Source organism: Leptopilina heterotoma, unplaced genomic scaffold (assembly GCF_015476425.1).
Source record: "Leptopilina heterotoma isolate Lh14 unplaced genomic scaffold, ASM1547642v1 Lhet_212, whole genome shotgun sequence".
NCBI lineage: Eukaryota > Metazoa > Arthropoda > Insecta > Hymenoptera > Figitidae > Leptopilina > Leptopilina heterotoma.
Window position 1 is genome coordinate 108,896 of NW_025110930.1, and position 25,966 is coordinate 134,861.

The 25,966-nt window shown below is 31.0% G+C and overlaps 2 protein-coding genes across 8 annotated transcripts in view; one reads left to right on the forward strand and one right to left on the reverse strand.

Annotated features, from left to right (window-relative positions):
• LOC122501574 overlaps nt 1-25,966 on the forward strand; it is a 134,023-nt gene that overhangs the window by 4,455 nt on the left and 103,602 nt on the right. The window lies entirely within an intron of this gene.
• The window catches only part of LOC122501569 (neither inactivation nor afterpotential protein C), a 38,095-nt gene that overhangs the window by 929 nt on the left and 11,200 nt on the right, over nt 1-25,966 (reverse strand). Inside the window, exons 3-22 of one of the 6 annotated variants that reach the window (XM_043611129.1) lie at nt 22,661-22,842; nt 17,359-17,463; nt 16,652-17,031; nt 16,254-16,344; nt 15,087-15,182; nt 13,774-13,959; nt 12,619-12,807; nt 11,032-11,231; nt 10,609-10,949; nt 10,295-10,505; nt 9,988-10,129; nt 9,284-9,748; nt 8,496-8,785; nt 8,119-8,378; nt 7,694-7,768; nt 6,393-6,571; nt 5,212-5,426; nt 4,145-4,245; nt 1,750-1,967; nt 1,058-1,251 (exon numbers count right to left, since the gene is read on the reverse strand). In XM_043611129.1, the coding sequence (XP_043467064.1) occupies nt 1,058-1,251; nt 1,750-1,967; nt 4,145-4,245; nt 5,212-5,426; nt 6,393-6,571; nt 7,694-7,768; nt 8,119-8,378; nt 8,496-8,785; nt 9,284-9,748; nt 9,988-10,129; nt 10,295-10,505; nt 10,609-10,949; nt 11,032-11,231; nt 12,619-12,807; nt 13,774-13,959; nt 15,087-15,182; nt 16,254-16,344; nt 16,652-17,031; nt 17,359-17,463; nt 22,661-22,842 (4,120 nt within the window). Of the gene's footprint in view, nt 1-1,057; nt 1,252-1,749; nt 1,968-4,144; nt 4,246-5,211; nt 5,427-6,392; nt 6,572-7,693; nt 7,806-8,118; nt 8,379-8,495; nt 8,786-9,283; nt 9,749-9,987; nt 10,130-10,294; nt 10,506-10,608; nt 10,950-11,031; nt 11,232-12,618; nt 12,808-13,773; nt 13,960-15,086; nt 15,183-16,253; nt 16,345-16,651; nt 17,032-17,358; nt 17,464-20,389; nt 20,560-22,660; nt 22,843-25,966 lie in introns of those variants that run through there. The other 5 variants (XM_043611131.1, XM_043611132.1, XM_043611130.1 and 2 more) reach the window with 5 other exon arrangements.

Below are 25,966 nucleotides of genomic sequence, written 5' to 3' on the forward strand. Positions count from 1 at the left end.
CTGTGAACAAAATATTTTTTTGTTTTGTTTACAGCAAATGAATATTTATAAGTATTATATTATAGTTATTATGCAGTTAAATAATATTTCTGGGTTCGTACCTATACCTATAATCAAGACAATATGCGGATAATAGTAAGTTACAAAATTGTTTTAGAATATTTGTATTGCAGAGTTAGGGTCACATTTGGGGTAAATGAAAACTGTTGATTTTTCAGATTAATTTAAAGATTTAAATAAAGTATAAAAAGGCAATATTTTAATCTTAGCTCACCTGTAAGCGCCGAGGTTCCGAGTATTACCAATATACAATTTTACTTTGACAATAGTGACAATGCTGTACTCCAAAGATAATTGGATACTGTTAATACAAAAAAGATTGAAAATCATAGTTTCACTTTTTTATGTAGTATTTTGACTCGCACTTGCATAAAAATTAATTAAAAATTAAAATCAAAATTTATATAATTATTATAACAAAAAATTGAATTTGACCTTTGAAGTTTGACAATTTTGTTAATAAATAATAAACTTTTTACATTTACCCTAAGAATGAAAAAACTTGGGGTAAATGTAAACAGAAATTAAACCACATTAAAAAATATATACTTAATTGAATGAATTTTGTTCTATTTCACAACTACACTTCTTTGGCAATGTAAAATGACGCATGGAAAAGGCGATTGGGTCTTCTCCTTTGGGTGAAACACAGTGCAGTGTTTACATTTACCCCAAATAAACCTATGATATAATAATTTTTAATTTTCGGATACTGTATTAATATAAATTTGCTATGTTTTTTCAATGGTATATACAATACAAATTTTCCAGTATTTGATTAAAAATTTGAAATATTATGATACCTATATATTTATAAAATTTGTATCATAGACCTTGAATTCTACAGGAATTTTACTGTCCATACAAATTAAAGAATTGCATTTGAAATTAATTAATATCGAGAATATGAATTTCCTTAAATATTCTTTCACTGGCAGCATTACCCTATATTCCAATGAAATAAACTACACAGAATAGATTTTTTAACACACTTTACCGAGTAATGTTTCCAAAATTGCCATTATTTCTCTCATCCTGTTTCCAATCATTTTCCATATTACTTCTACTTCGAGAACTCGGTTCATAATTGTTGTTTATTGAGTGAAACTGACTTACAGTTGTATGATTATACGAAATCGGGGATTGTGTTGTGTTTATCTTTGAATGAGTCGACCTTGAATTGTAGGTATTCTAGAATACACGTAATATTTCAATTCTCTTAAGATGATTAAGGTAAAATGTTTTTCCAATTAACTTGTAAGTTTTCAACAAGCTTGACTGCAAAGTTACATTCTGTAGATTTAATGATGGAACGTCCAAGAACCTCCTCTTCCGGCAGACTAACTTGTCTTCCGGAAGCCTCTCTATTTGAGAAGAACTTGAATAATGCCAGGACTGGGCACAGCTAAAAAAAGTTTTCGAGTTATGGCCTTTCGCGGCGCAGGCCAAGCAAGTCTATTATTTAAATCTATTTGTAAAAAAACTGTAATTAAAAAATGTAATTTTAAAAAGTTTCGGTGCTGTGTGGGGGCCTTCTGCGGAATGCAAAAGTACAAAAGCTTCGCAAAAAACGTTCTCCTCTTATTGGACGTTCCATTATTGAAAGGACATTTTGCTGTTTGTAGCAAGTTTGCTGCAAACTTTAAGGCTAATTTGATTTACATAAAACTTTAATATTATAGTACTTACTGTGTGAGATTTTTGAACTGACAAAGATTTCGTATAGGAATGATTCTTGACTTGTGGTTGAAACTCTGTAGACATTTTATTTTGGATTGTTTCTTCTGGTGGGCAGCAAACCGGGTGTTTTGGATCCCTGGAAAATGGAATGTTGATCAAACTTTGAACACCGTTGTTTGACGAATGAGTTACGCGGTGAGGTGAATTCGTTGTTTGAACTTGAACGTCTGAAAACATAAATTACAGTATGCACTATTGTAAGTAGGGCTGTATAGATTAATATTCGGATATTATAAATATGTTTAAAGTTATATCTTTTAATTTATGTTTACGGACTCAAATGCTTTAATTTATATATTAGGTAAAAGAGAAATAATAATATTATGGTTTCAATTATAGTTTGATCAATGTTCTTTAAATTTGAATTATTGCGTAAGTTTATGATTTTACAGTATACTACTATGTTTATTGTATAAACAGTTTGCGCTCAAAATCTGATAAATTCAACTAGAGTTGTTTTTTAATAATTCGATTGAAAATCTTAGTTTTCATTTATTGGCCAAACATTGACTGCGTGACTGCGTTTCATGCTATAAAAAGTTTAAATTGCCTAAACCCAGATAGCACGCAAGCTTGCTGCAAACTTGCACTGCAAGTTTTGCAAGATTGCAGTGCAAGCTTTCTGCAAGTTTGCAGCAAGCTTGAAATGTCTGGACTGCTGCAAACTTGCACTGCAAGCTTGCAGAAAGTTTGCACAGCAAGTTTGTAGAACGCTTTCAGCAAACTTGCTGCAACCTTGCTGCAAAGTTGCAAAATTTTTTTGTATGCATAAAAAATTATGTTTTTTTTACCTTTTTCTGCAAATAATTTTAATTTTATTGAATTTTAAAAAGGTACAAAAAGCAGAATTTTTTATGAATATATAAAAAAAATTTGCAACTTTGCAGCAAGATTGCAGCAAGCTTGCTGCAAGCTTGCAGTGCAAGTTTGCAGCAGTCCAGACATTTCAAGCTTGCTGCAAACTTGCAGAAAGCTTGCACTGAAATCTTGCAAAACTTGCAGTGCAAGTTTGCTGCAAGTTTTCAGCAAGCTTGCGTGCTATCTGGGAAATTTGCCATTGTTATAGTTATCAACCAGTAGAAAAATTTGATATAAACAAATTTTTATGGTTTGTTTTTATTAATAAAGTTCTGCTAATTATGAGCACATTTAAAAAAATTTTTAAATCTCTAGACCATTGTGGGAGATTGCATCATGGCGCTATATGCCTAATCTCTCACATCTAGTTAGCGTCAAGTGTGTATGATAAGGGAATCACACTAGAAGGATAAAAAAAAGCCAAAACGATGTTTTAAAATTACTTTTTTGTATGCCAGCCCCACATAACTTTGGACTGCGAAATCCAAAGTGTCTGTGAGGACATTAGATAAAAACTAACAAAATTTAAGAAGGTATTTATCTCGTTACATAATGATGAACATGTAGATTATTTTAGACGAGATCATCATAATAATTATATGACGGTGTTGATGTTGAAATAACACGTGATATTTTCGCAGCAAATCCCTATATTTACCCTCTTTGTTCAAAATAAATACTTTAATTTATATATATAGAGAGAGTGGGGCAAGACGGGGTACCGGCCTTATTTAACAAACGAATTAACCAATCGCGATTATATTTTACATAATACTGCACCGAGACGATAGTTTCTTGTTTACAAAACCTAAAAGCCATGAGAACAAATCTTTTATCTGTTTTACTAAAAAAACTGTTTTTGACGATTTTCTTGTCATTTTTTCACTTTTTTTAGGAGGTGTTTATTACTTAATAATAACAGTTAATGAACTGTATAAATTTTTTTCTAACTGTCAAGGGTTACAGAAGAAGGGAAGCATATGTTTTTTTTCTTTGTTGAATCGTAAATTGTAGTAATTAATCGTTTTATTAAATTTCGTAGGTGAAGGCAAGATGGGGTAGGGGAGAGTGGGGCAAGACGGGGTTCACAAATTAAGCAAAAAAAAGAGAAATAAGAGAAGTTAAGAAAACTACTAAAATCAAGACTGAATAAAATAAGAGTGACCAAAAAGAAAAAAGCTTGCCAGGTTAAATCATCAATTGTGAAATTTGTCGACAGAAATAGGTTGCTTTCTTGAGTACCCCATCTTACCCGCCGGTGGGGCAAGATGGGGAGATTTGCAATTTTTTCAATATTATTAATTATAAGCTTTTTTAAGAAACAGATGACCTTTGTACGCCTTTTTTACGAAAGACTGATTCCCAAAGATGATAATTAAAAATAATAATAAAGTATATATTCGATAATTTTTGTTTTTTTGCGCTTTAAACCTTAAGTACCCCGTCTTGCCCCACTCTCCCCTATATAGATGAAAATGATAGACACCTCTCGTTTGAATGTTGCTATTTGCTCGAAGGATAGCCTGTCTTCGTAATGGCGCATCCCAAGCCTCATGTTCGTCATCAGATGTTGAAGGCGATAAGGATCTGAAGAACGTATTTTAAGATAATAAATAAAAGAGGGAAAGAAAATATTAACTTACCTTTATAATCAGCAATCATGTGCACGGAGAGACCGTTATTAGGAAAAATTACAAACAACTAGTAGAAATAAAGGTTAGTTAAAAAAACTAATATCGACTATAGTATTTTATGATGAGTTTATAGCGAGTGCTTGCATTTCTATTGGCTGCTATCTCTTTGTCAACCTTCGTATTTTACCCAAAGTGTCGCGATTAGATCCGATCCTAGACAGTGCGACTATGTTTCGTACAAAAATAAATTTCGATATTATCTATAATAATTAGATATAAAGTGTGATAAAGTAGGTTTAGAAAACAAAAATGTATTTTTTCACATTTGTTTAAAATATTTCCAATTAGTTGTTTCACCCCATTAGTCAAGAATTGACTGCAATTGACTGGAAACGGGCCTACACTCTTTCCCGTGTAGAAATTTGGCCATTGCCCTAATCGGGGCCAGATCAGGCGTCCCTATTATGGCATAAAACATTTTACCAGATGTGTCCCTGGTCAGAAAATCGTCCAAAAAATGGCTAAAATATAACAATCTCTGCACGAGTTCTTTGATCATTTACAAACGACTATAGCAATTTTTCGTACAAAATCTTTCCGAGTTTACTACAGTTGTTTGGAAATATTGTACGTAATAGGTTAGTATAAAAAATATTACCAATTCGGTGAACATTTGTTGGTGATAGTGGAAAAAATAGTAAATAATACAAAAAGCCCCTTATATTTCTCGACTTTGCAAAGTGAAAATAGTATATTCTAGTCTGATTTTATATAAATATTTCTACGCTCGGTCTCTCCGTGTGTTAATTTTAGTTTTATGATTTTGGGAAAATATGCAAATATGGTAGAAGACTTAATAATAGACTCAAATACAATTTACTAATTTACATTTTTAAAACCGAATTATAAAACAACTTACCCAGCTTTCTTTTTAATTTTTGTGGGGTCATTCATGTATGCTGTATCAAAATAAGGTAATTCTTCATGGATATCAAACGGTAATTTATAAACTTGAGGTGTCTTCAATGGACCTAAGTATGAAGATGTTTTGATACCGGGGTCAATCCTTTCTAAAGGAGTTCGCTCATTGATCATTTGTAGTTTCCCCACTGTCGCTTGATTGAACAGATGAACCTATTAATAAAAATATAAAATAATTTATTAAATTAAGAGCTGCTTCAATTTGAAGAAATAAATTCTCCGCAGTATGCTTAATTTTAACAATATAAGCGTTTTCTGAATCTACTAATAAATACTGAAATTATACTAAATTTTAGTCATTTTCATGGTCGACTTTTCCTTATTTTGATTATAGTAAAGTGTAACTATAATTACTAGTGAAAAATTGTGCATGTTTTAGTAGAATTTGACTAATTGCTGGTTTTTTGATTCGCAGAATGAAATAGTAAAACTATTTTATTGACTAAAATAAAATGGATCCAATTGTTTGTGAAATTCTACTAATAATTAATAAAATTATTATTACTAAATATTGCCGATTTTTCGTGATTTGACTATAATTTAGATTTATAGAGATTTTTTCTAATCCCGCAGATAGAACAAATTTTTGCATGTAATTTGCTCATGTTCCAAATTGTCCGAAAAACATTGCTGCAAACTTGTAGTGTAAAGTTTCACACCTGCATTGCGTAACATTCAAGTTACATTGAGGTAATGTTGACACATTATTGATATTGCGGCGTAATATTACCAAGTTTACCTCGCAATGCTGTGTGTCAAGTTCCATGCAAAAAGTTGTGCCATTTGGTACTTTTTAAAGGAATAAAGAATAAGGATTGGTATAGAGTTGTATATAAAAAGCTCGAAACTCGATCCGATTTCTTTTGGAGCATTCGAGCCTAGCCGAGTATAATTAGTGTAAATTGAAATAGAGTTTGAAATTGAAAAAGTTTTTAATTTTATTAGTTTGAAAAACAAAATAAATTTCTAAATTCTCTATAGTTGTTGATAGTTCAGGTACTAATAATTTGAAAACTTGACTTTTTCAATTTTTTGCGCATATCTCTAAAGATTGGACGTTGTGTATATATATATATATATATATTGCTAATATAGTTAGGTATTGAAGAATGTATTTACTTGCTGAGAGAAGTGGACCAGATCTTGGTATCGGGCTGCACGGTAACGTAGGAGGACTTGGAACATGCTCTTCGCTCTCCACTTTTGGCTGTAAAACATCATCAAGTCTTTCGTCTCCTGATCCATATCCCCTTTCAGAAGTGGATTCACTTCCTTCCTCACAGAGTGTCCCCTGTATGCTGTTTTAAAGTAAAAGAACAATATTCTCATAATATGTATGCACTAAAAAAACTAAATCTTTCAATCAAACATAATTGCCTTTGTTATACAGACAACCAAAAATTATTTTTTAATTAAACATACTAATTTGCATTCAACACAATTCATAATAACTTTGATTCAATAAAAATTACGGTTAAATCAGTTATAAAAAATTCAAACATATATTTTTTTGGTTGGTTTCTTATTTTTGAAATAAAAAAAAGAGTTTATCTCAGTGTGATAAAATTTTATAAATGGGATATTTTTAAATAACGCTTAAAGTTGAAAGCTTATTTCAAAAACTGTTTCACATCTTCAGTGTGAAAGTGACCAAGCAAAAAGATGTCTCAACTGTCGCTAGTTTGCATTTTGTTATCCGCAACAGTTGGATAAATTGTCTGAAAGATAGTTGCTTCTATGGACTTTATATCCGAATAATTTTCTTCGTCAACTAAAAAGTTGTATAAAAATTGATAAATTTGAAGCGTCATACAGAATAATACTCAAATCCTAGAGAGCAATGATGATTCCGCAATATATTGTAACTTGGGTTATATATAGGTGTCTATACTAACCGAGAACAAGTCGCGGCTACGAAGAAACCGACTCTCAAATGATGGACAAAAATTGTCTCAAAATTTAATAACATAAAAATTGGGTCAACTTGGAACGAAAAGCAAAATTATTTTTCAAAATTTTTTTATTAATACCCATATAACAAAAAATGTCCCAGAGATATTTAAATTTCCGTCCCGACAATTGTTAGGGTATAGTTTCACTTTATTGAGAAGAGAACAATCAAGTACATAGTGACATTTAAAAAGACAAAAAGTATCACAATTTTTTATTGCAAATGATGAGTTAATAAAAGAATAGTGTGAGGCGGTAACTATTATTAGAGGAGGAATTAACTTGTGGTGGGCTCAAAATATATGCAAAAAGTAAAATTTCCTTTAATTCAAGACTTTAAATATATATTTAAAAAACACCTTTCTCGTCGAGTTTTTAACGCAAGCCAACAAATCTTGAAGAAACATAATGATTTGTCAACTTTTTTTGTTCCAAACTCAAAAATTTGTTAAATCAATCAATTTTCTTACCTTTTTGTATCATCAAAGCCGCTTCCTCCTGTGACATCTCCAAACTCTGCTTCTTTTTTATCGATGCTTTCTTCACTGAAACAATTCCCGTTAATTTCGTTCGGCACAGAGTCTGTGAAGAAAAATCGTGATACTCAAAAATATACTTTTTCTTTACAAAGGAAGAATATTATCAAATTGATCTGTGCAAAATCAACTGATTCGAAATGATTGAATCTTAACTCTGTGTGGCAGATATGTATGAAAGGAAATCAATTTTTGATATTTAATTATTTTGAATCAAGACTGTGACTTTTATCCAATATTATAATATGATTTGCTGTTTCGTATCGAATTTTGCACAGGTTTTTGCTATTGACTCATTGTAAAAAGGTTTCCAAATAAAAAAATGTTTTTTAATAATATTATAATTGCAAGATACATACCCAGTTCCTTTTTAACTTTAGTAGATTTTGAAACCATTGTCTTTCGAGCAAGAAAAGCTCTTAGCATACATTGGACTTTGATAATTTTTTTTACTTGCGTTTCATAGAGACGTGATAAATATTCTTCATTGTAGTATTTAAGAAAAACTTTGCTTTTTCCAATGAGAAAGCCTTCCATTTTTAACCTCAATAATAATAACCGGCAATTGTCTTTTGTTATTTCAACATGCTCGTCAAAATCAAAAGCTAGAAATTGATATCTGCAATAATGAATATAATTATTAAAAGTGTCTAGTAAATAATGTAAACATATATAAGGCAGTCTACGGCAGTTGGTGCGAAGCCACTCTAAATTATTTATTATAATAAATATTTGCCTTCGTAAGAATTCTTGAAACGGTATTCTATACGGAAAACCTTGTTGCTTCGCTTTAGCTGTATCGAGAACAGCCAAGGCTCTTATTTGCTGTCTAACTACTTCTCGATAAAATCCACGAGGGTTATTTTCCAGATCTGAACGTATGCATCTGATAAAATGTGTTCCACCATTTCCGCTTCCAATTGACAAATTTTTCAAAACTTCAAGACAAGTTGAACGGAAGACTGCGGCACAAGTTCTCATTTTAGATGTTTGTGAATATTGTCCCCTAGATAAAGTGTTGTACCTCTAGTAAAAACAAGAAAAAGTAAATTAACGCCATTTTCGTTCGTGTCAAGACAACTAGGCAGGTTTTATTCATAAAACACACAAGTCAGTGGTTAAAGATAAATTGTACCTATATAGGTACACAGCACTACAAAACTCTATAGTTTTATAAACCTGAAAATTTTTCTCCGTGTTAATCTATCGGCTATTCTAATCGTAAAATATTTAAAGAATTTAGCTCAATTTGTTGAAAAGTGTAGAATATAATAAAAAGGGCATAGTGATGTGTGCAAAACATTTGATGGGTAGTTTCTTTCAATTCCTTTTCCTAATCATATTTTAGACTTTTCCACAAAATATCTACCTGATCCATTTAAAATTTTTCACGAAAAGTTGACGACGACAAGTGACAATATTTAAGAAATCATTCAATTTTGCAACAAACAAATGATAATAATTAATTGATGGGTGAGGACATAAGTTTAAGGCTTTATCTGTTTTAAAATATATTATACTAACCCTAATTTTTGTCGTTTCTTGCATAAGAGCAGCTCCCCATTTACTTTTTGGTGTTTTATTTGTAGAAGTGTTTGGATGCTCGACAATGATGGTGAGATTCCCTGAACGTGTAAGTTGGTTGAGGAACAACGATTTTATAACATTAGAAGTGGATAGTCTTAACGTTTCAATCATTTCTGGAGCTAAGAAGTCACGATTTTTTTCTACTATATCACTTGCATCATAAATTAATTTTCCCGTATAATGCGCGACTGTAAATTCATGAGTTCCCATTACTTTAAGATGTACAGTTTGCGATCTTTGTTTTAGTTTGTCAAAAATATATTGAACGTCTTGCTGTTGTCTTGAAGCATCGTCTAGTACGTGAAATAGTCCATAGTTTTTGTCTAAAAGTTGATCAAGAGCATCCTTGTTATCGTAGTAGTGGTATTTTCGTAATGGTACTTCTTCTTCTTCTTGTTCTTGCTTTAACAGATAAAAAAGTTTAACAATTATATTAAATCTCACTGCACACTTTTGTTAGCTGTCCCTATGTCAACCAAGTTCGCTGCCACAGGCTCACTAAAGAGTCGAGTAGGATTTAGTAACGTAAAACCCTAAATTCCTCTACAACCTATTCAGCTATTATATTATAAGAAACAATGCAGACTCGAAAAACAAAATTAAATCATCACATATAATTTGCCATTATAAAAGATTCTTACCATTTCCCAAACAAAAACTTGTTGATTGTAATGACATTGTAATTGCTCATTCACAGTATTTACAACAAGTTGCTCAATCCTGTTAACTGCAAAGCATTCAAATCCAAAGAGATCGAGGATACTTATACAAAATTTATCTCCACTGAAATAAAGAGTATATAATTGAATTAATAACCTAGTAATTATGTTAGCATTAATACTTTTATTTACAAATATTTAGTTATTGACACTGAGCGACGTTTCTGCAAATTTCCATAATGGATTTTTATGAATTTTAATATTACGAATATTTATATAAAAAACTTACAATAACGTACGTGAGATGGAAAATTTGTAATTAATTATATTAATAATCCAATCAACTAAGCGCTGGTAAAGAGTATTTGCTAAAACATCTCTTGCCTCTTTGGCTTCATCACATGTATGCTTTTTTCTTATCGCTGCTCCTTTTTTAATTAGACAATAATTTCCTAGTGACCATGTAAATTTCTTTTGCTCAACACCTAATAAGTCTGCAACTGTAAAAGTAAAGTGCAAGAAGAATATTATTGGCTTTCTCATGAAAAAGTTTTCAAAAATTCAAAAATTATTAAGCAACATATTTGTAAAAAGATGTCATACTTCGATTTGCAGTATCCATGTTTTCAATTTCCGCTTCACCATTGCTATCCTCAACAAATCTTATTTCACCAAGATTTAAAATTGCTGATAATATTTTCCAAATGGTATCAGAATGTTCTTCCAGTTCTAAAGATTGCATGTCTTTTACGAGACTTTCAAATTTCGAAGCATTTCCCTGGGGATCATTTCTTACTTTAAACGAACGTTTGTTCCCGGAACTTTTGTCTCCTATTCTTAAATACCGGTACTTTCTACCTGATGATAATAAGTAATCATTTAATTTCCCCGAACAATCCAGCCCATCATAAAGATAATAGAAAATGTGAAAGTTTGATTGTGTTCTGAAAAACATGAAAACATGTAACAATTTATCCCAATATGCAGTGCTACTATTGATTTAAAGTATATTATTAATTATATTACTTGTCACGAGTCGAGATGCGCCACTTTTCCAACTGATACATCCAAAATATTGCACCGGATGCTTTTCCTGTAGATCCGTATGTTGTTTGTGTTTGTAAAAGGCATCGGGTTGAATTATGATTTAAAGGCGTAGCTGCATTTGTGAATGCGTGAATAATGTTAAATGCCTTTATAAGTCTGACCCCAATATCATTCATACTCTGCAGAGTAATTACGTAAGAAATATTATAATCAATTATTGACCGGGAGATTCTTTTTGACTATACAATGTTACAGCTGTCTTTTATAGCTTGGAAGGATTGAATTTTTCACTGCATTTGCCTTATAAATACTACTAAAGTAATTCATTAAGGTTTTCATCAAGTTTTAATATGTTAAAATAATGTATTACTGTTATATTATTATAACTTTATACAGTAATACCCCAGACTTGCGCGATAGGTACGTGACCGAGGGATGACCGTGCAAGTCGAATTCGCACAAGTCGGGGTGCATGTTTGTATATATGTAGTTTTGCAGTTCTAGTAAGAAAGTTAATGCGCGGGCGGCTATAAAAAACCGCGTATCTCTGAATTTGCGTAAAACGAGAAAGTGTAAGTCGGGGTATTACTGTATTTAAATCATTGAAAAATTCCCTCCAACACGGAAAAAATTAGTCGCGGAAATTTTCCTCGACTTTGTTGAAGACTCTCGGATTTAGTGGAAAGTGTTTTAAAAATCATATTCACAGTTTTTGAAAAAATAGACTACAGTTGAAGAAACTTTCCGCGACTGTCGAGGAAAATGAAGACTCCACGTGCATGTAACCGATTCCGCCACAGTCGCGGAAAATTACAAACCTGAATTTACTCTACAGCGTTCTAATTTTTCATTGACAGTCGCGGAAATTACTTAAAATTTTATAATGTATATATTAATATCGATGCATTGAATAATAAAAATAATAATCTTGTCAATCAATTGTAATAAATTGTTAAAAAAACTGTTAAAAAAACAGTGTTTATTGGTTTTAACGCGAGCACCTTTTGTGCGCACCATTTTCCGCGACTCGTCGACGAAACCTTCTATGAAATGTTAGAATAATTCCGAGACTGTTTTCCGCTACTAGGTTTTAGAAAGTCCTCGACTTTTTTTGGAGAATTTCTGCTAAAATCGTAGAACATTTCTAAAAGTCCATGAAAGATTCTTTCATATCCGAGAGTCTTCGATTAGTCGCTGAAAAATTCTGCGACTATTTTTTTCCGTGAACGCTCGCCGGTTTAAACCTCAATTGCTCAGATTCTATTGAAATTCTAATAAGAATCGGCTGTCCCATTCAAGTCAACATAAAGTTGTTAAAATTTTGATGACCCGTGAAATCATTAAAAAATGATACAAAAAAAATAAATTGGAAGATAATGTTGAATTGTTGAACCAATGGTTTGTTGTCTACTATATACTTGTTATTTGAAATACTGGTTTCCCGTGTATTATTAACCTTATTACCTCTTAGCAACAAATACTGCAAGATGATGTGTAATGAAAACAAGAAAAATGAATGTGACGTGACTTAAATTGTTTATATACATTATAAATAAGTATTATTACCTTGCCAAGATACATAAGATGTTTAATAAGGTGAATCATATTTGTCGTCTTGCCAGAATTACTTTCTCCAGAAAATATAATATGTTGGATTTCTTCATGATGAAGTGCGTCTTGGTATGCACTATCAGCCACTGAATAAATATGTGGCGCATTATCTGATCGTGATTTACACTGATATTTGGCATGGTACTAAAGAAATAGTAAGAAAAATGTTTGTAATAACTAATTAATATCCACAGTAAAGAAAAAGTCTTATTTTAAGGCAGTCTTAAGTTAAGATGCAGCATTTTTAAGAGAGTCAATGTTAAATTTATGCAATGGATATGGGAGGATTATTCAATTGTTTTAAAAAAATGTATATGAAAAATCGTAAAACATTAAAAATAGTTATTTATGATACAAGTGTGTAAAATCGTTAATATTATACGAGTATGTGACGTTTGCATCTCGAGTCACACAAGTATAATCTCATTTACGCACAATACTAAAGCAACTAAACTTGCAGTAATATTGCCAACGTCACTGTGCGAGTTCAGGTAGTGGAAAATTAAAAAAAAATTTAAAAAAACTTTGAATTTTTTTTTAAATTTGTTGTGCTGTGTGGGGTATTGTACAGCAATGTTACCGTGTGATATTACTGTAATATTGTAAAATATTGTATTCGCTAAAACTTGGAATATTACATTGTCAGCAATTATATACTTGTCGGCGAGTTTCAGAAGTTACCCCCACAGCACCGAAACTTTCCTAAAAATTTATTAAATATTTACTTGCAATATTCATCATATTTAACTGAAAAGTTTAGTGAAAATTGTGTAAAGATTTAAATGTCCCGATCAAATAAATGTTTAGCGCGAAGCTTTCCTGAACATTTCCTGAACATGAATTACATCTTCGCATGATTATAATTATAATTATGCGAAGATTTTATTGAAATGTTCAGGAAAGCTTCGCGCTAAACATTTATTTGATCGGGACATTTAAATCTTTACACAATTTTCACTAAACTTTTCAGTTAAATATGATGAATATTGCAAGTAAATATTTAATAAATTTTTAGGAAAGTTTCAGTGATGTGGGGGTACATTTTAGCGTTGGGTTAGTTAGTAGATGCGGAAATACCTACTTGATTTAAAATTATTTTTAAATACTTACATTAGCCTCGTAAATACTCTGTTCTTCATTAGGATTAAGAATTAGTAGAATATCACCTACGAATGTATGGAAAAATCCTAATCTTAATCTTTCATGTAATTCGTTCAGAATGTTGTCTTCCGTAAGATTATCTAATGCTGACAAATCTTCTGTTAACATTGTCTCCAGTGGCTCAGTTTGATGAGTCTAGAATAATTTATAATCTATTTTTTGGTATATATGTATATGAGTTTTAATGAATGAGGGAAAACATTTTATATTTATAATGGATATCAGAACTCTTCAAATATGAATAAATTGGTAAAAGTACTTGTTGCACAATATACTATTATTAATAAATTAACTGACATTTTTAGTTAACTAATATAATTATATCTGAGTCTAAATTTGAAACCTACATTACGACTGCTAAAACTTAAATAAACCCTAATACATTTTAGGCGGAAAGTAGGATTGTAGTTCATCCAATAAATTATCAGGAGCATATTTAACTAACTAAAAATTGTCTTGGATAAAATGGTTACCCTAACTATTCTTTGCACTCAGTGTGTGAAAAGATTATTACCACTTTACTGTTAGCTTTAAATGTTCATAATATTAATAAATGTATTAAATACATATATGTGACTGTCCACGAGAAAACAGGGCTTAGCTTTCACAGGGCGATGAGTGATTGAAGTAGAAGCAGAACGAAGGAATGCATACAATATAACATCTTTAAAACGTTGTATTGTCAAAAGTAATTGACAATTTACAACTTTTGATTTTTGCATTTGAAAAAGCAATATAATATCTATCGATTAGCATAAAAACTCAAAATTGATTTTTTAGAGCTAAGCCCTGTTTTCTCGTGGACAGTCACATATAGTTATTCCTGGGTAGTAGTTTTCTATGGCATCTAAGGATTAATTAATTTTTCTTCATTTTTGTCAATAATTTTGTAAGCTTTAAAGAAGCCAACAGTGACAGGTTCTTCTACAATCACACGTCAAGTTTACCAAAATATTACGCTGTAAGCTCGCTGTATGACGGGCATTTGTAACTCACCTTAAGATTACCTGAAATCTAAAGTGTAAGCTTTTGAAATATACATCTTAACTTAATGGAAAGCTCTCAGCAAAATACGATGCTGTTTGGGTGATGTAAGTTTACAGTACTTTTACATATGTGATGCTTCGTGGTGAAAGAGATCTTACCGCGTAAGGTCCTTTACAGCGCGAAGCGTCACATATGTATCTTCAATTTAACAAGTAGGCCCATAAAAATAAATGAAGACATAACAGGTAACGAAAACAAACCTATTAAAATGATACCTTTAAGAATCCTTCATAAACAATAACTTCAGGTTTTTTATTCTTTCTGCCCATTGGACAAGCATCCATGACCAGTGCTTTTAATTCTTGAGTCAACTGTTTAATCATATAAAGAATTTAATAACAATTTACGAAGCATTTTGTCAGTTTGGTGAAAAAGCATACCATTTTGTACAACTGTTATAAAACATATACCTATTCACTAGAGGTGTGCAAAAAGCTTGAAGTCGATCGAGTATTTTCGAGCTTTTTATTTTTCGAGCCAAGCCGAAATATTCGGGTACTCAAGTGAATTCGGGTACCCGAATGTTTCGAGTATTCGAAAATTTCGAGTACTCGATACATCGAGCCCAGCTCGGGCTCGGCTCGAAAAAATTGCGGCTCGGCTATTCGAGCTTTTTGCACACCTCTACTATTCACGTAATTTTTATAAAACCATACTATTTCAATGAAGAAATTTTTTATATTTTAAATTGATAAACATACAGGCTAGTGTCTCAGTATACTAAAGGCGCTAGCACAGCTCCTACTGCCTGCCTGTCTGCCTGCAGGTTGACATGGTAACACATAAGAATAAGAAAGTCAGAAAATTCAAATTAAATGTTTTTTCTCTCTCACTCTTATGGCGCCTGCCTGCGCAGGCAGGCAGTAGAGGTGAGAGTGTACCTTAATGTTTTACATCTTCTTCTTCAATTACTTTAGGTACTGCCAACTGTCGGAACAATTCAGTAGTAAATTTGAAAAAAACTCTAGTGTGGCAAAACGTGTGTGGCCCCGTTCATTATAGTTGAGCACGCGCAGTGGTATCTCATCTTTATAGTTGTCAAATATTTATGTTTGGTTATGGTAACACTTCTTCAGTAGCATGGAAAGTGGGGTAAACTGTGCGAGAAAGTTCAATTTCCTCTCCTTTCTCGCGCACTAGTGCGTCAAAAACGGCACTTTAGTCGAGTTTTTGTCGCAAGGTGTTATAGAAAAAGATTTAAAACACCTTATGCTTTAACGAAATGGTAATTTTATAAAATACCTCGGAATTGTACGGTTCATTTATATTACGAAAATTAATATGTATGTCTTATAACCTTTGCATGAAATGGTTAGTTTTTCTACGAAGCTGACGCGATTTGAGTTGTATTCATACATATTTAATACGACAATGTGACTTACTGTATAATCATTCTCAGGTAATTCAGATAAAAATGGATGCTCCAAAATTTCTACCATAAACGGTCTGTTTTCAGGTGTTTTTTCCAAGCATCTAAAATTTTTCAGTTATATTTCTGTGATAATGTTTATAGAATAACGTTTAATTATATAAAAAATAATGTAAATATTTCTAGTGAGACATTTTTGTAAAACTGAACTTTAACATCAGTATATTTCGACTTATTAATTCGATTTATTATTGGATGAATTAACGGAAAATCCAGTAGTTTTTTCGCGTTAAGCACGAAGAAACTACTGGAATTCCCAGCAATAATTCATATAGTAATATGTAAGTACATTAATTCTTTTTCATAAAGATAATTGACAAACTACAAGAAATATTATTTATTAAAACTAACTCGTTAATAAAGTCATTAAAATTTTGAGACCAGTTAGATGGCCTGTAAAGAGATGGCGGAGGATTTCGTAAAATTTGAAAAAGTGCTCTAGTAGGGTGCATATCCTGAAAAGGTGCTTTTCCATCAGCAATCTCAATTGCTGTGATTCCAATAGCCCAAACATCTACTTTACAATTGTATCCAGAATCTTTGCAGGTAACAACTTCTGGTGCTATCCAAGATGGTGAACCAATGCAAGTATGTTGATTCTCATGTTCTCCTTTCGTTATTTTAGAAAAACTAAAATCAACAAGTTTTACTTCTCCTTCTTTAGTTAAAACAATATTACTAGCTCGTACGTCTCGGTGAATTATTTTGTTTTCATGTAAATGTATCAAAGCCTGTAAGAAAACATTAGTCTAAATATTTTACACTGAGAAAAAAGGGAAATTTAGGATAATTAAACTTATTATGAGGAATGTTAATTTAACACTCCTCGCAGGTTAAGTTCTAAACAGAAAAGTGTCAACTTTTTCAAGTTTGACACTTATCATAGTAATAAATTTGATTATTCTTTTTTCTCCGTGTACATATTAATCCATAAAAGACCGAATAAGGGTTAAAGATTACAGTTTCTTTCTTTTTCTTACAGAATATAATATCCCTTCGCTGTAAACTCTCTTAAAAAAAATGGACACAATTTTTTTAGAAAAGCAAGTAAAGTATACCTTAATAACTTCTCTTAGAATATAACCAATGTGCTCTTCTCTCATTTTTTTCCCTTGCAATACAACTCCTCTGCAAAGATCAATCACTGGACCTCCTTCACAAAGCTAGAAAAAAGTTTTAAAAAGTTAAAAGTACGTACAAATGGACATTTTCATACATAGAGAAAAAAATCACCAGTGTAGAAATTGCCCAACTATAACTAACTAACCAAGTCCACATTATTTCTTTATTGAAATCCTTTTTTCGATCGATTATTCTTAAAATGGAGAAGAGCCTAATGCAATGATCATTTGAATAAGTTAAAAAAAACTAATTTCTAAATAAAAAGTCAGTCACTGCCCACACAGCACCAAATAGGTTTCCTAAAAGTCCAAAATTAATTCTACTGCAATCTTAGGAATCTTTACTTGCGAAGCTCATGAAACTTGAAGTAATTCTTTAAATGTTAATATATTAACATTTATGTTTAACGCAAAAATTGATTGAACATTACATGTAAGTTTAAAATTTCTTTAACTCTCATGCAATGTTCAGTCAACTTTTACGCTAAACATTTAAAAAGCAGTGGACATTTGAAGAAGTACTTTAAATTTCATGAGCTTTGCAAATAAAGATTCCGAAGGTTTCAGTCAAGCTATAGTATACTTACAACTTTTAGAAAATTTCTGTGTGGGTGATTTAAATAATAATGTTTTTAGTTATCATTTAGTTAAAAATAACTGATAATTTAGTACATTTTTCAAACTGATTCAATTAGACAAGTTTAGCCAATTTTTCATTTTTTTTTAATGATAATCAGTAATTTTTTCACTAACAATAAGTTATTGATTGCAGATACTGATTGCAGAAACAAAAAGTCATTCACTGATTGTCAGTTAAACAGTGATTTTTAACTGATTCAAATTTAGAGAGTATATAATGAAGCCATCCCTGCTTCCTTTCGTTATATATGTTAATAAATTTCTTTGATGTAAATTAAAGTAAAAATATTCAAGATTCCGACTGATTCTTTTTAAGGCGTACTTGCGTTTGCGAAGGCAAAAATTAGACTCCACTTTAATGTTGTTTTTTCACAGTCATTTTATTTAAAATATTAAAGAAGATTTTTGCACCTTAAAGTACATTATAAAAACTACAAAAAGAAAAAATTGTTTTGTTTTTTAACCGTTATTTACAATTCGTAGAGGCCCCCAAAAATTGTCGATCTAAAATTTGTAATTGTTTGCGGTGCCCCCTCTAGAGGCGCTCCTGACAGTCTAAAATCAAAAAAACAGAATTTATTCTTTAGTATACATTAGGTATGTTCTCGTTGTCTGCACTTCTTACACTTTAACACCTAACCTGCACTAATATGCTGTTCTCTTTGCCGGATGTGACGTAATTTTACCATATATTTCGCTACACTTTCTGCACCTACTCTTGAGGTGGTGTAAAAGTTACACTTAGTGCAGGCAACGAAAACATACCTATTAATACCTAGTGGACTAATGTGATGAAATTAAAAAAAAGTAAAAAAAAAACAGAAAATGCGGTACTTTTAAAGTCAAAAATTCAAAAGATCAAAATCATCATTTCTTAAAAATTGACTTTAAAAGGACGCCATTTTCGTTTTTTTTCTTGTTTTTTATTTCATCACATTAGTGCACTAGGTATTAATGTATACTAAAGAATAAATTTTGTTATTTTGATTTTAGACTGTCAGAAGCGGCTCTAGAGGGGGCACCGCAAACTCTTATAAATTTTAGATCGCCATTTTTGGGGCCCTCTACGAATCGTAAATAACGGTTAAAAAACAAAACTATTCTTTCTTTTTGTAGTTTTTATAGTGTACTTTAAGGTGCAAAAATCGTTTTTAATATTTCAAATAAAATGACATTGAAAAAAAACATTAAAGTGGGGCCTATTTTTTGCCTTCGCAAACGCAAGTACGCCTTAAGCTGCGATCAATGTTTAAGGGGGGAAACCACATTAGAACGCTGTTTTTTTAGCCCTTTTTAGCCGTTTTTCGCGAATTTTTTTTTTAAGTAAGAATTTTTTTGAATGAAATAAAACATTTCCACCATATTGTTCATATATTTAACTGTAACTCATATTTTTTTTAAGCGTTTATATAAAAAATCTTCCAAATTGGGAGCTATTGCATATACAGAGCTGCTCCGCCGGAGTTCATGACTGCCGTGCAGTCCTGAGCCCACAAATTTTGTCCGAAAGCAAAAAATCAAGTTTATTCACATTTTATAAATATTTTATTATTAAGTGAACTAACTTTTAAGTGAAATTTTTTTCTCAGAAAATGCAATTCGTCAAACTTGGATTAAAAAAATTCAAAAACTTTTAAACAATCTTATCAACAGAAAAATAATTTTTAAAATATAAACATATGTTTTTATTAAATTAAGGTTTAAATTAGGATTAAATTAAGGTTTTGCTTTGTGTCAAAACGGTTCGACTTGTATCCTTCCATGATTATTTGAAATCGTGTTAAATTGCATATTTATCCTTTCTAGAAATAATCTGATAATTCCTAGAGAGGATATTAAATTAAATTTGTTCCTCTGATAATGTAAGATAAAAATTGATCTTGAATTTAGTTTAGTTCGTCGTAAGTAATAATTTTTAGCACACCATGGAGGTCCAACAGTAAATTAGTATCATGACGTTGCAGGGCTCACCTGCGTATATGAACGAGTTTAATGATTGTTTAATGGCCACGTATGTCATAAATTATCCGTATATTCGACCCTTGAAATTGCCTCCAGCCGAAAAGCAGGAAGGGTGGATGAGGCATTCTTTGTGTGGCGCGTTTGGCATTTGTTTAATCTGAATTATGTTAGTGAAAACGTAATATGTGTATGAGATTGAAATTGGCGGTATTTTTTTAGAATAAAAAAATTCAGAAAGCAAATTCAGAAACTATGATAATTTCATGATTAGAATATTTTTTAAACTCAATTATTTCAATAATATATTTCACACTGAAAGAATATATTGGCGTTGTAGCTAACTTTGCTATAGTAAGATATAACGCACCATGCTGAAAGTGTGACTGATGTTCTTCAATCGAACAGTTGATGATCCTACTTCATGAACTCTTTCGAAAGAGGCAGTTTATGCTCCTAAATCAAAAGAAACTTTGAGTAAAGCTTTCCAATGGCGATCATCCATTAGACAAAAAATTAAGTAATTGATTTCTACATAACTCAAGTATAGTTGCTGTCTAATTTCAGAACACTTTGGCGTTACTATTTCTACTGTATATGTCAACACAACTTCAGCAGCTGGTGTAGAAAGCGTTCTGATTGTAACTGAAAAATTGCGACACATCCTTACACTGTAAAAAATTTAGGGAGTTGACGGTCACTGGATTTGGGAGAGAAATTTTTCGAGTTAAAAATCAAGTGCAAAAGGGAGTTGATTATTAAATTAATTATGATTATTAAATTAACTCGTAGGTGTCCCTACGATAACTTTTGAAAAACTTATTGTGTCAACTTGCAACTTTGCATGCACAAAGTTAGTGTTAAAATACAGATCGAGCTCGTTAGCCAGCCATTTTCGTCAAAAACTACAAAAAACTACAGTGCTTTCAAAATTTTAAAAATTCAATTTTTTTAAATTTAAAAATTTTTAACATTATATTACTTTAGATTAAGAAAATACAAACAACTTTTCTCTATATATATTTCTCTTTCTCTATATTATTTCATAGAAAGTCAAATTTCTTTTTTTTTTTTGTTATAAGATATTAGGTCTGTCTAGCTCAACTGTGGGAGAAGAATTTCAATTAATTTTCTGAAATGTTAAAACTTTTATAAAAATCTGTAGTTCACAACAAAGCAAAAAAACTCTTAACCGTTTTTTGAAATTTTAAATTTTTGTTAATTTTTTTGCCTCAACACCTTTATGTTACTTGAAATACTTTAATTTGAGATATAAAATGTACTTTTAGATTTTAGAACAATAAATTACGTGTTTTTTTTATAGCCCAATTTAATATTATTCTTTTTAATTTTTTTCATGTATACCCTTTTCGTAAAGTTTTTTGTTTTTAATAAATAAAAGTAATAAAGAAATAAATACTTATTAGTTCATTAAGCTCTTTATATAAAGCACCTAAAAACTAAGGTTATTTTTCAATTTTGCAAATAATTAAGGTGGGCAAAAAAGCATTAAGATATTGTATGATTTCATCAATTTCATCAACAGTTTAATCAAAAAATTGATATTTACTATAATCACGTACATAAAGAACTTGATATTTGTATTTTAAAAATATTGTAGCTTCTTCAGCAAACCATGTTTTTGCGAAGAAAGTTAGTAATTAAAAATAATTTCACATTTTTCATCAGCAAGACCAAAAATTTACATTTAAGTCCACTTAATCTCGCAATCATCAGCAAACAAAATATGTGATGAGAATGTAATCCTTAAAGTCGTAGTAACTTTAAGAAAAAAATAGGTTTTATGAAACGTATGATAGGAAACAGGAAAAAAACGCAAATAATAGACAACCGCAGTGGAGGACCGCGAGCGAAGCGAGCTATTTGCGCGCATCAATCCTTGGAGCGCGAAGCGCGACGACTATCATTCGCGCGCCCCGAGGCGCGCTGAAATTTCACAGGAAAAAAAAGTCTGACTCCGTTTACACCTTAAATTCAGCCCATGTATTTCACATAAGTCTGTCCTTGTTTAATAGGGCTGACTCCGTTTACACCTTAAATTCAGCCTCGAAAACAGGCTGAAAGTAAAACTTTTTTTTTAGTGTGTTGCGAGCCTCCGCGCGAAACGCGGATGAGAATGTTTCCGCCCGAAGGGCAGGCAGATTTTTTTTGGTGTATTCGACTACTTCTTGAAATTTCATTTTCAAGAAAGGATACACATTACATTTTATTTGATTTTTCATTTGTTTCGTTAAGACAACTTTTTTAACTAGTTCCTAGATCTTTTACATTATGAATAATAAAATTTAAAATTATTAAATTAATTCGCTTTCAAAACTAAGAATTGAGCTTTAAAAATGGTCAATTAGGTATTAAGCCAAAATAAATTCTTAACAGGGAGTCCCCTTCGTAAGAAACATCAAAGACAGTAAAAAAAGCAACATAATTATGTGAGTCATGTATAATAGGATAAAGTGAGACAGGTGCTTTCGTATACGACTGCATGAGGCTTTTCTTACTGTATGTTTATTCTTTTCTTAGTCATTCTTACGATAGCGATTCCGTTTACATTCCCGATTAATCTACTTTGGCCTTATCACATTAATCTTACGGACTGATGAATCGCAGTTATATCACTTACTTGCATGACAAACCAAATTTGATCGTCGTCACACTTCTTGCCAGACCGCTTGCGATAAATTCCATAAAAGTCTGGAAGATTTGGATGTGATGAAAATGACCGTAGAACTTTGTATTCTTCCAGAATATGCATTTGAGTTTCAGGGACTAATTTCCGAATTTTTATCGCTACTCTTGTATTTCCTATAAAAGTATAAACGTTTTTAAATTAGCAAACCACCAATGATTATTGCAAAACATTTAAATTATTTCAACATTTTGACATCTATTTTTAAAGAACAAAACTAGAGAGAACTTTCCGTGTGTTTATTTAACAAATAAATATTTACTAGAATCAAATAATTTTCATTTAAATCAAATAAATTGTATTTAAACCAATAATTTCTGTATTTGATGAAAATACTATTTAATTTAGTTAAATTAAAATTATTTTTCCAGTCAAGTGAATATTTATTTGATCCCGTGTGGAAATTGCCCAACATCGCCTTATTTGAAGAAGGACATTGATGAGGAATTAGTTAGGCCAACCACACTAATAATATCTGGATACACTGAAAAAAATATATTGATGATACTGACATAAATATGGCCAATACTCACATATTATATTGGTGGATATGGGACAGCCATACAGTATTGCTGTTTCAGCTATACGTCCTTACTATACTCGTATCACAAAATCGACAATATCATTTTTTTCAGTGTAGGTGATAATCGGGCATTGACTAGAATGCCCTCTTTTTAAATAAGGAAATCTAGCTGGTTCTATTTAGGCCCCTATTAAATATTTGAATCAGGCCCTAACTATAGAATGCCTTTTTACTCTAAATGGGGAAATCTATCTGGAATCTATTTATGTCCCTATCAAATATTTGAATTAATTTTCAATTTCATTAACAAATCCCAATTTCTAAATAATAAACACTGAAACAAATCAGAAAATTGTTCTAAACGCATACTAAAATTCAATTTAAAATATGAAAACTAATTGAGCAAAAATATTTAAGATTTTTAAATTTCAAAATATTGCACTATTTCTCACAAGTGGTAAAGAAATGTTCTGTTTAGTATATAATGACGATGAGAAAGTAGATTCACATCGTGCGAGTTAGTGTTAGTGTTAAGATAGTGACAGGTCGATAGGTCAAAACAGTGTTATTTACATGTGTGTTTGTTCAGTGACTTGTTCAGTGTACCTGGCGCAATATTGCGTAGGTTGAAAATTTTTACTTATGGGAATTTAGAAAAACTAATGAGGCGCTAAAGAGGCCCTCTAGTTAAATCCCCACATTCTGCATTTCCTATTCAGGCAGTGAAAGGGCGATCTAGTTAGAACCTCTCTATCTGTCAACATCATCACCTGATATTTCAAGCGTGACGAAGTTAGACGGGTCCTGACTAATTTTCCTAGTTTGCGCCTCACTAAACGATAGGGCGTATATTCGGAGCCTTACTAAATCCAAATTTCAATTTCTACACGGGATAATAGACAAGTAATTATTTTAATAAAATAAATTTTTTTTCTTTGTAAAATATTTTAGTCTTCATGATATTACAATTATAGCATCGAGAATTTCCTAAAACTTTACTGGACCTCGCACATCAAAGTTAGAAATACATTGATTGGCGTAGTTTATGAAAGACTGTGGTTACTTTACACTGAAAAAAATGTAAGGAATTACGTACGGTCTCCGGTGTTGTGAGTAGAAGTTTTCTGGTTAAAAATCAACTCCAAAAGAGAGTTAATTTAATAACTCCTTATATAACTCCCTAATGGGTGCAACTTTTATAGAATCCTCCGGGAGTTGAAATCTAACTCCCTTTTTGCTTCCTCATAAAGGAAGCCTTATAGTGATGTCGATTTCCGAATTTTTTAGAACCAATTATTTTTACAAATTTTCAAGTGTAGTATATATAATTCGTCGAGAGGAACAAATGTCCGGATGTATGTGTGTGTGTGTATGTCACCGATTCTTGTGGACAAATTTTCTCTTACACGTCTTGACGGATTTTGATAAAATTTTGTAGGTGTATTACGGTCACGAATACCAAAAATCAGACAAAAGGATTTTCAAAAATATCTAAAAAAAAAATTTTTTTCAACAATTTTTTAATTTTTGAAAAAATAATTTTTGGATTTATTGAAGTAACTTTTTTCTATATTAAAATTTTTATTAATTCTTGTCAAAATTGCATTCCTGACATAAAAACGAATCGATTCATGTATATAAAGTATATATTTTATCAAAATTTATAGAATTAATAAATATTTTAAATTTTCACAAAAAATTGAAATTTTATATATTTTTAAATTGCTCTGCAATATTTATCACCGAAAAAAATGCGAAGGAGAGGAGCCAACTATAGAATCCTGGTCAAAGTAATAAGATTCAAGCATAGTTAAAGTGACCAGGAAAATTAGTCGATGTAATCAGGAAAAAATAGTCAAATTGACTAGGAGAATAATATTAGATTTACACTGTGTATCATAATTATTTGAAATTGCTAATCAAATTCTTATTATCAAATAAAAGAGAAAAACTAATTAAAAGAAAAAAGAAAAAAATTAATTATTATATTTGAACATATTTATATTTCACTTTGTATTTATATACCTTGGAATTAATTTAAACTTATGAAATAAATATTTGACGCAGGGGGGACGCGAACACCTGAACCTAACGAATACGCACTTTGAAACCCGGAACGATAACCACTACACTAAACACGACTTGGTATTTTAACTTTTTAATAGACACTAGATTTTCGAGTCAAAATACAATACTTAACCAGATGATGTTTTATACATTTCGAGTACACAATTTTATACACTTGTCAAAAACTATTTATTTTTAATTATTTATGATATTCAAATGAAAATAAATTTAAATACACAAATTATTGCAAAGGTAAATTTTCAAACACACTGCGCGATTAAAATAGTAAAAATGTTGTCACCACGTGCGTAAAAATTTCGACGATTTATATTGAAACCTAACCAAAAAAGTCTGAAAGAATTGACTAATATAAAGGCGGTTCCAGAATAGGTGCAAAAGGCAAGGTGGAAGATGGAAGTACAAGTGCAAGTGCGAACCAATGCTAAATGTATAGGAATCTCACTTGCACTTGTACTTCCACCTTGCCTTTTGCACCTATTCTGGAACCGCCTTAATTAAATAGTTTACTTTCTAAAACATGGACCATCTATATTTCCAGAGGTTCCGAGAAACCAGCAATTTTGATGTATGTAAGAACTCCATTTTATGTACAAAAAATAGACGCGAGTAATGATAAAAAATCGTTTTAC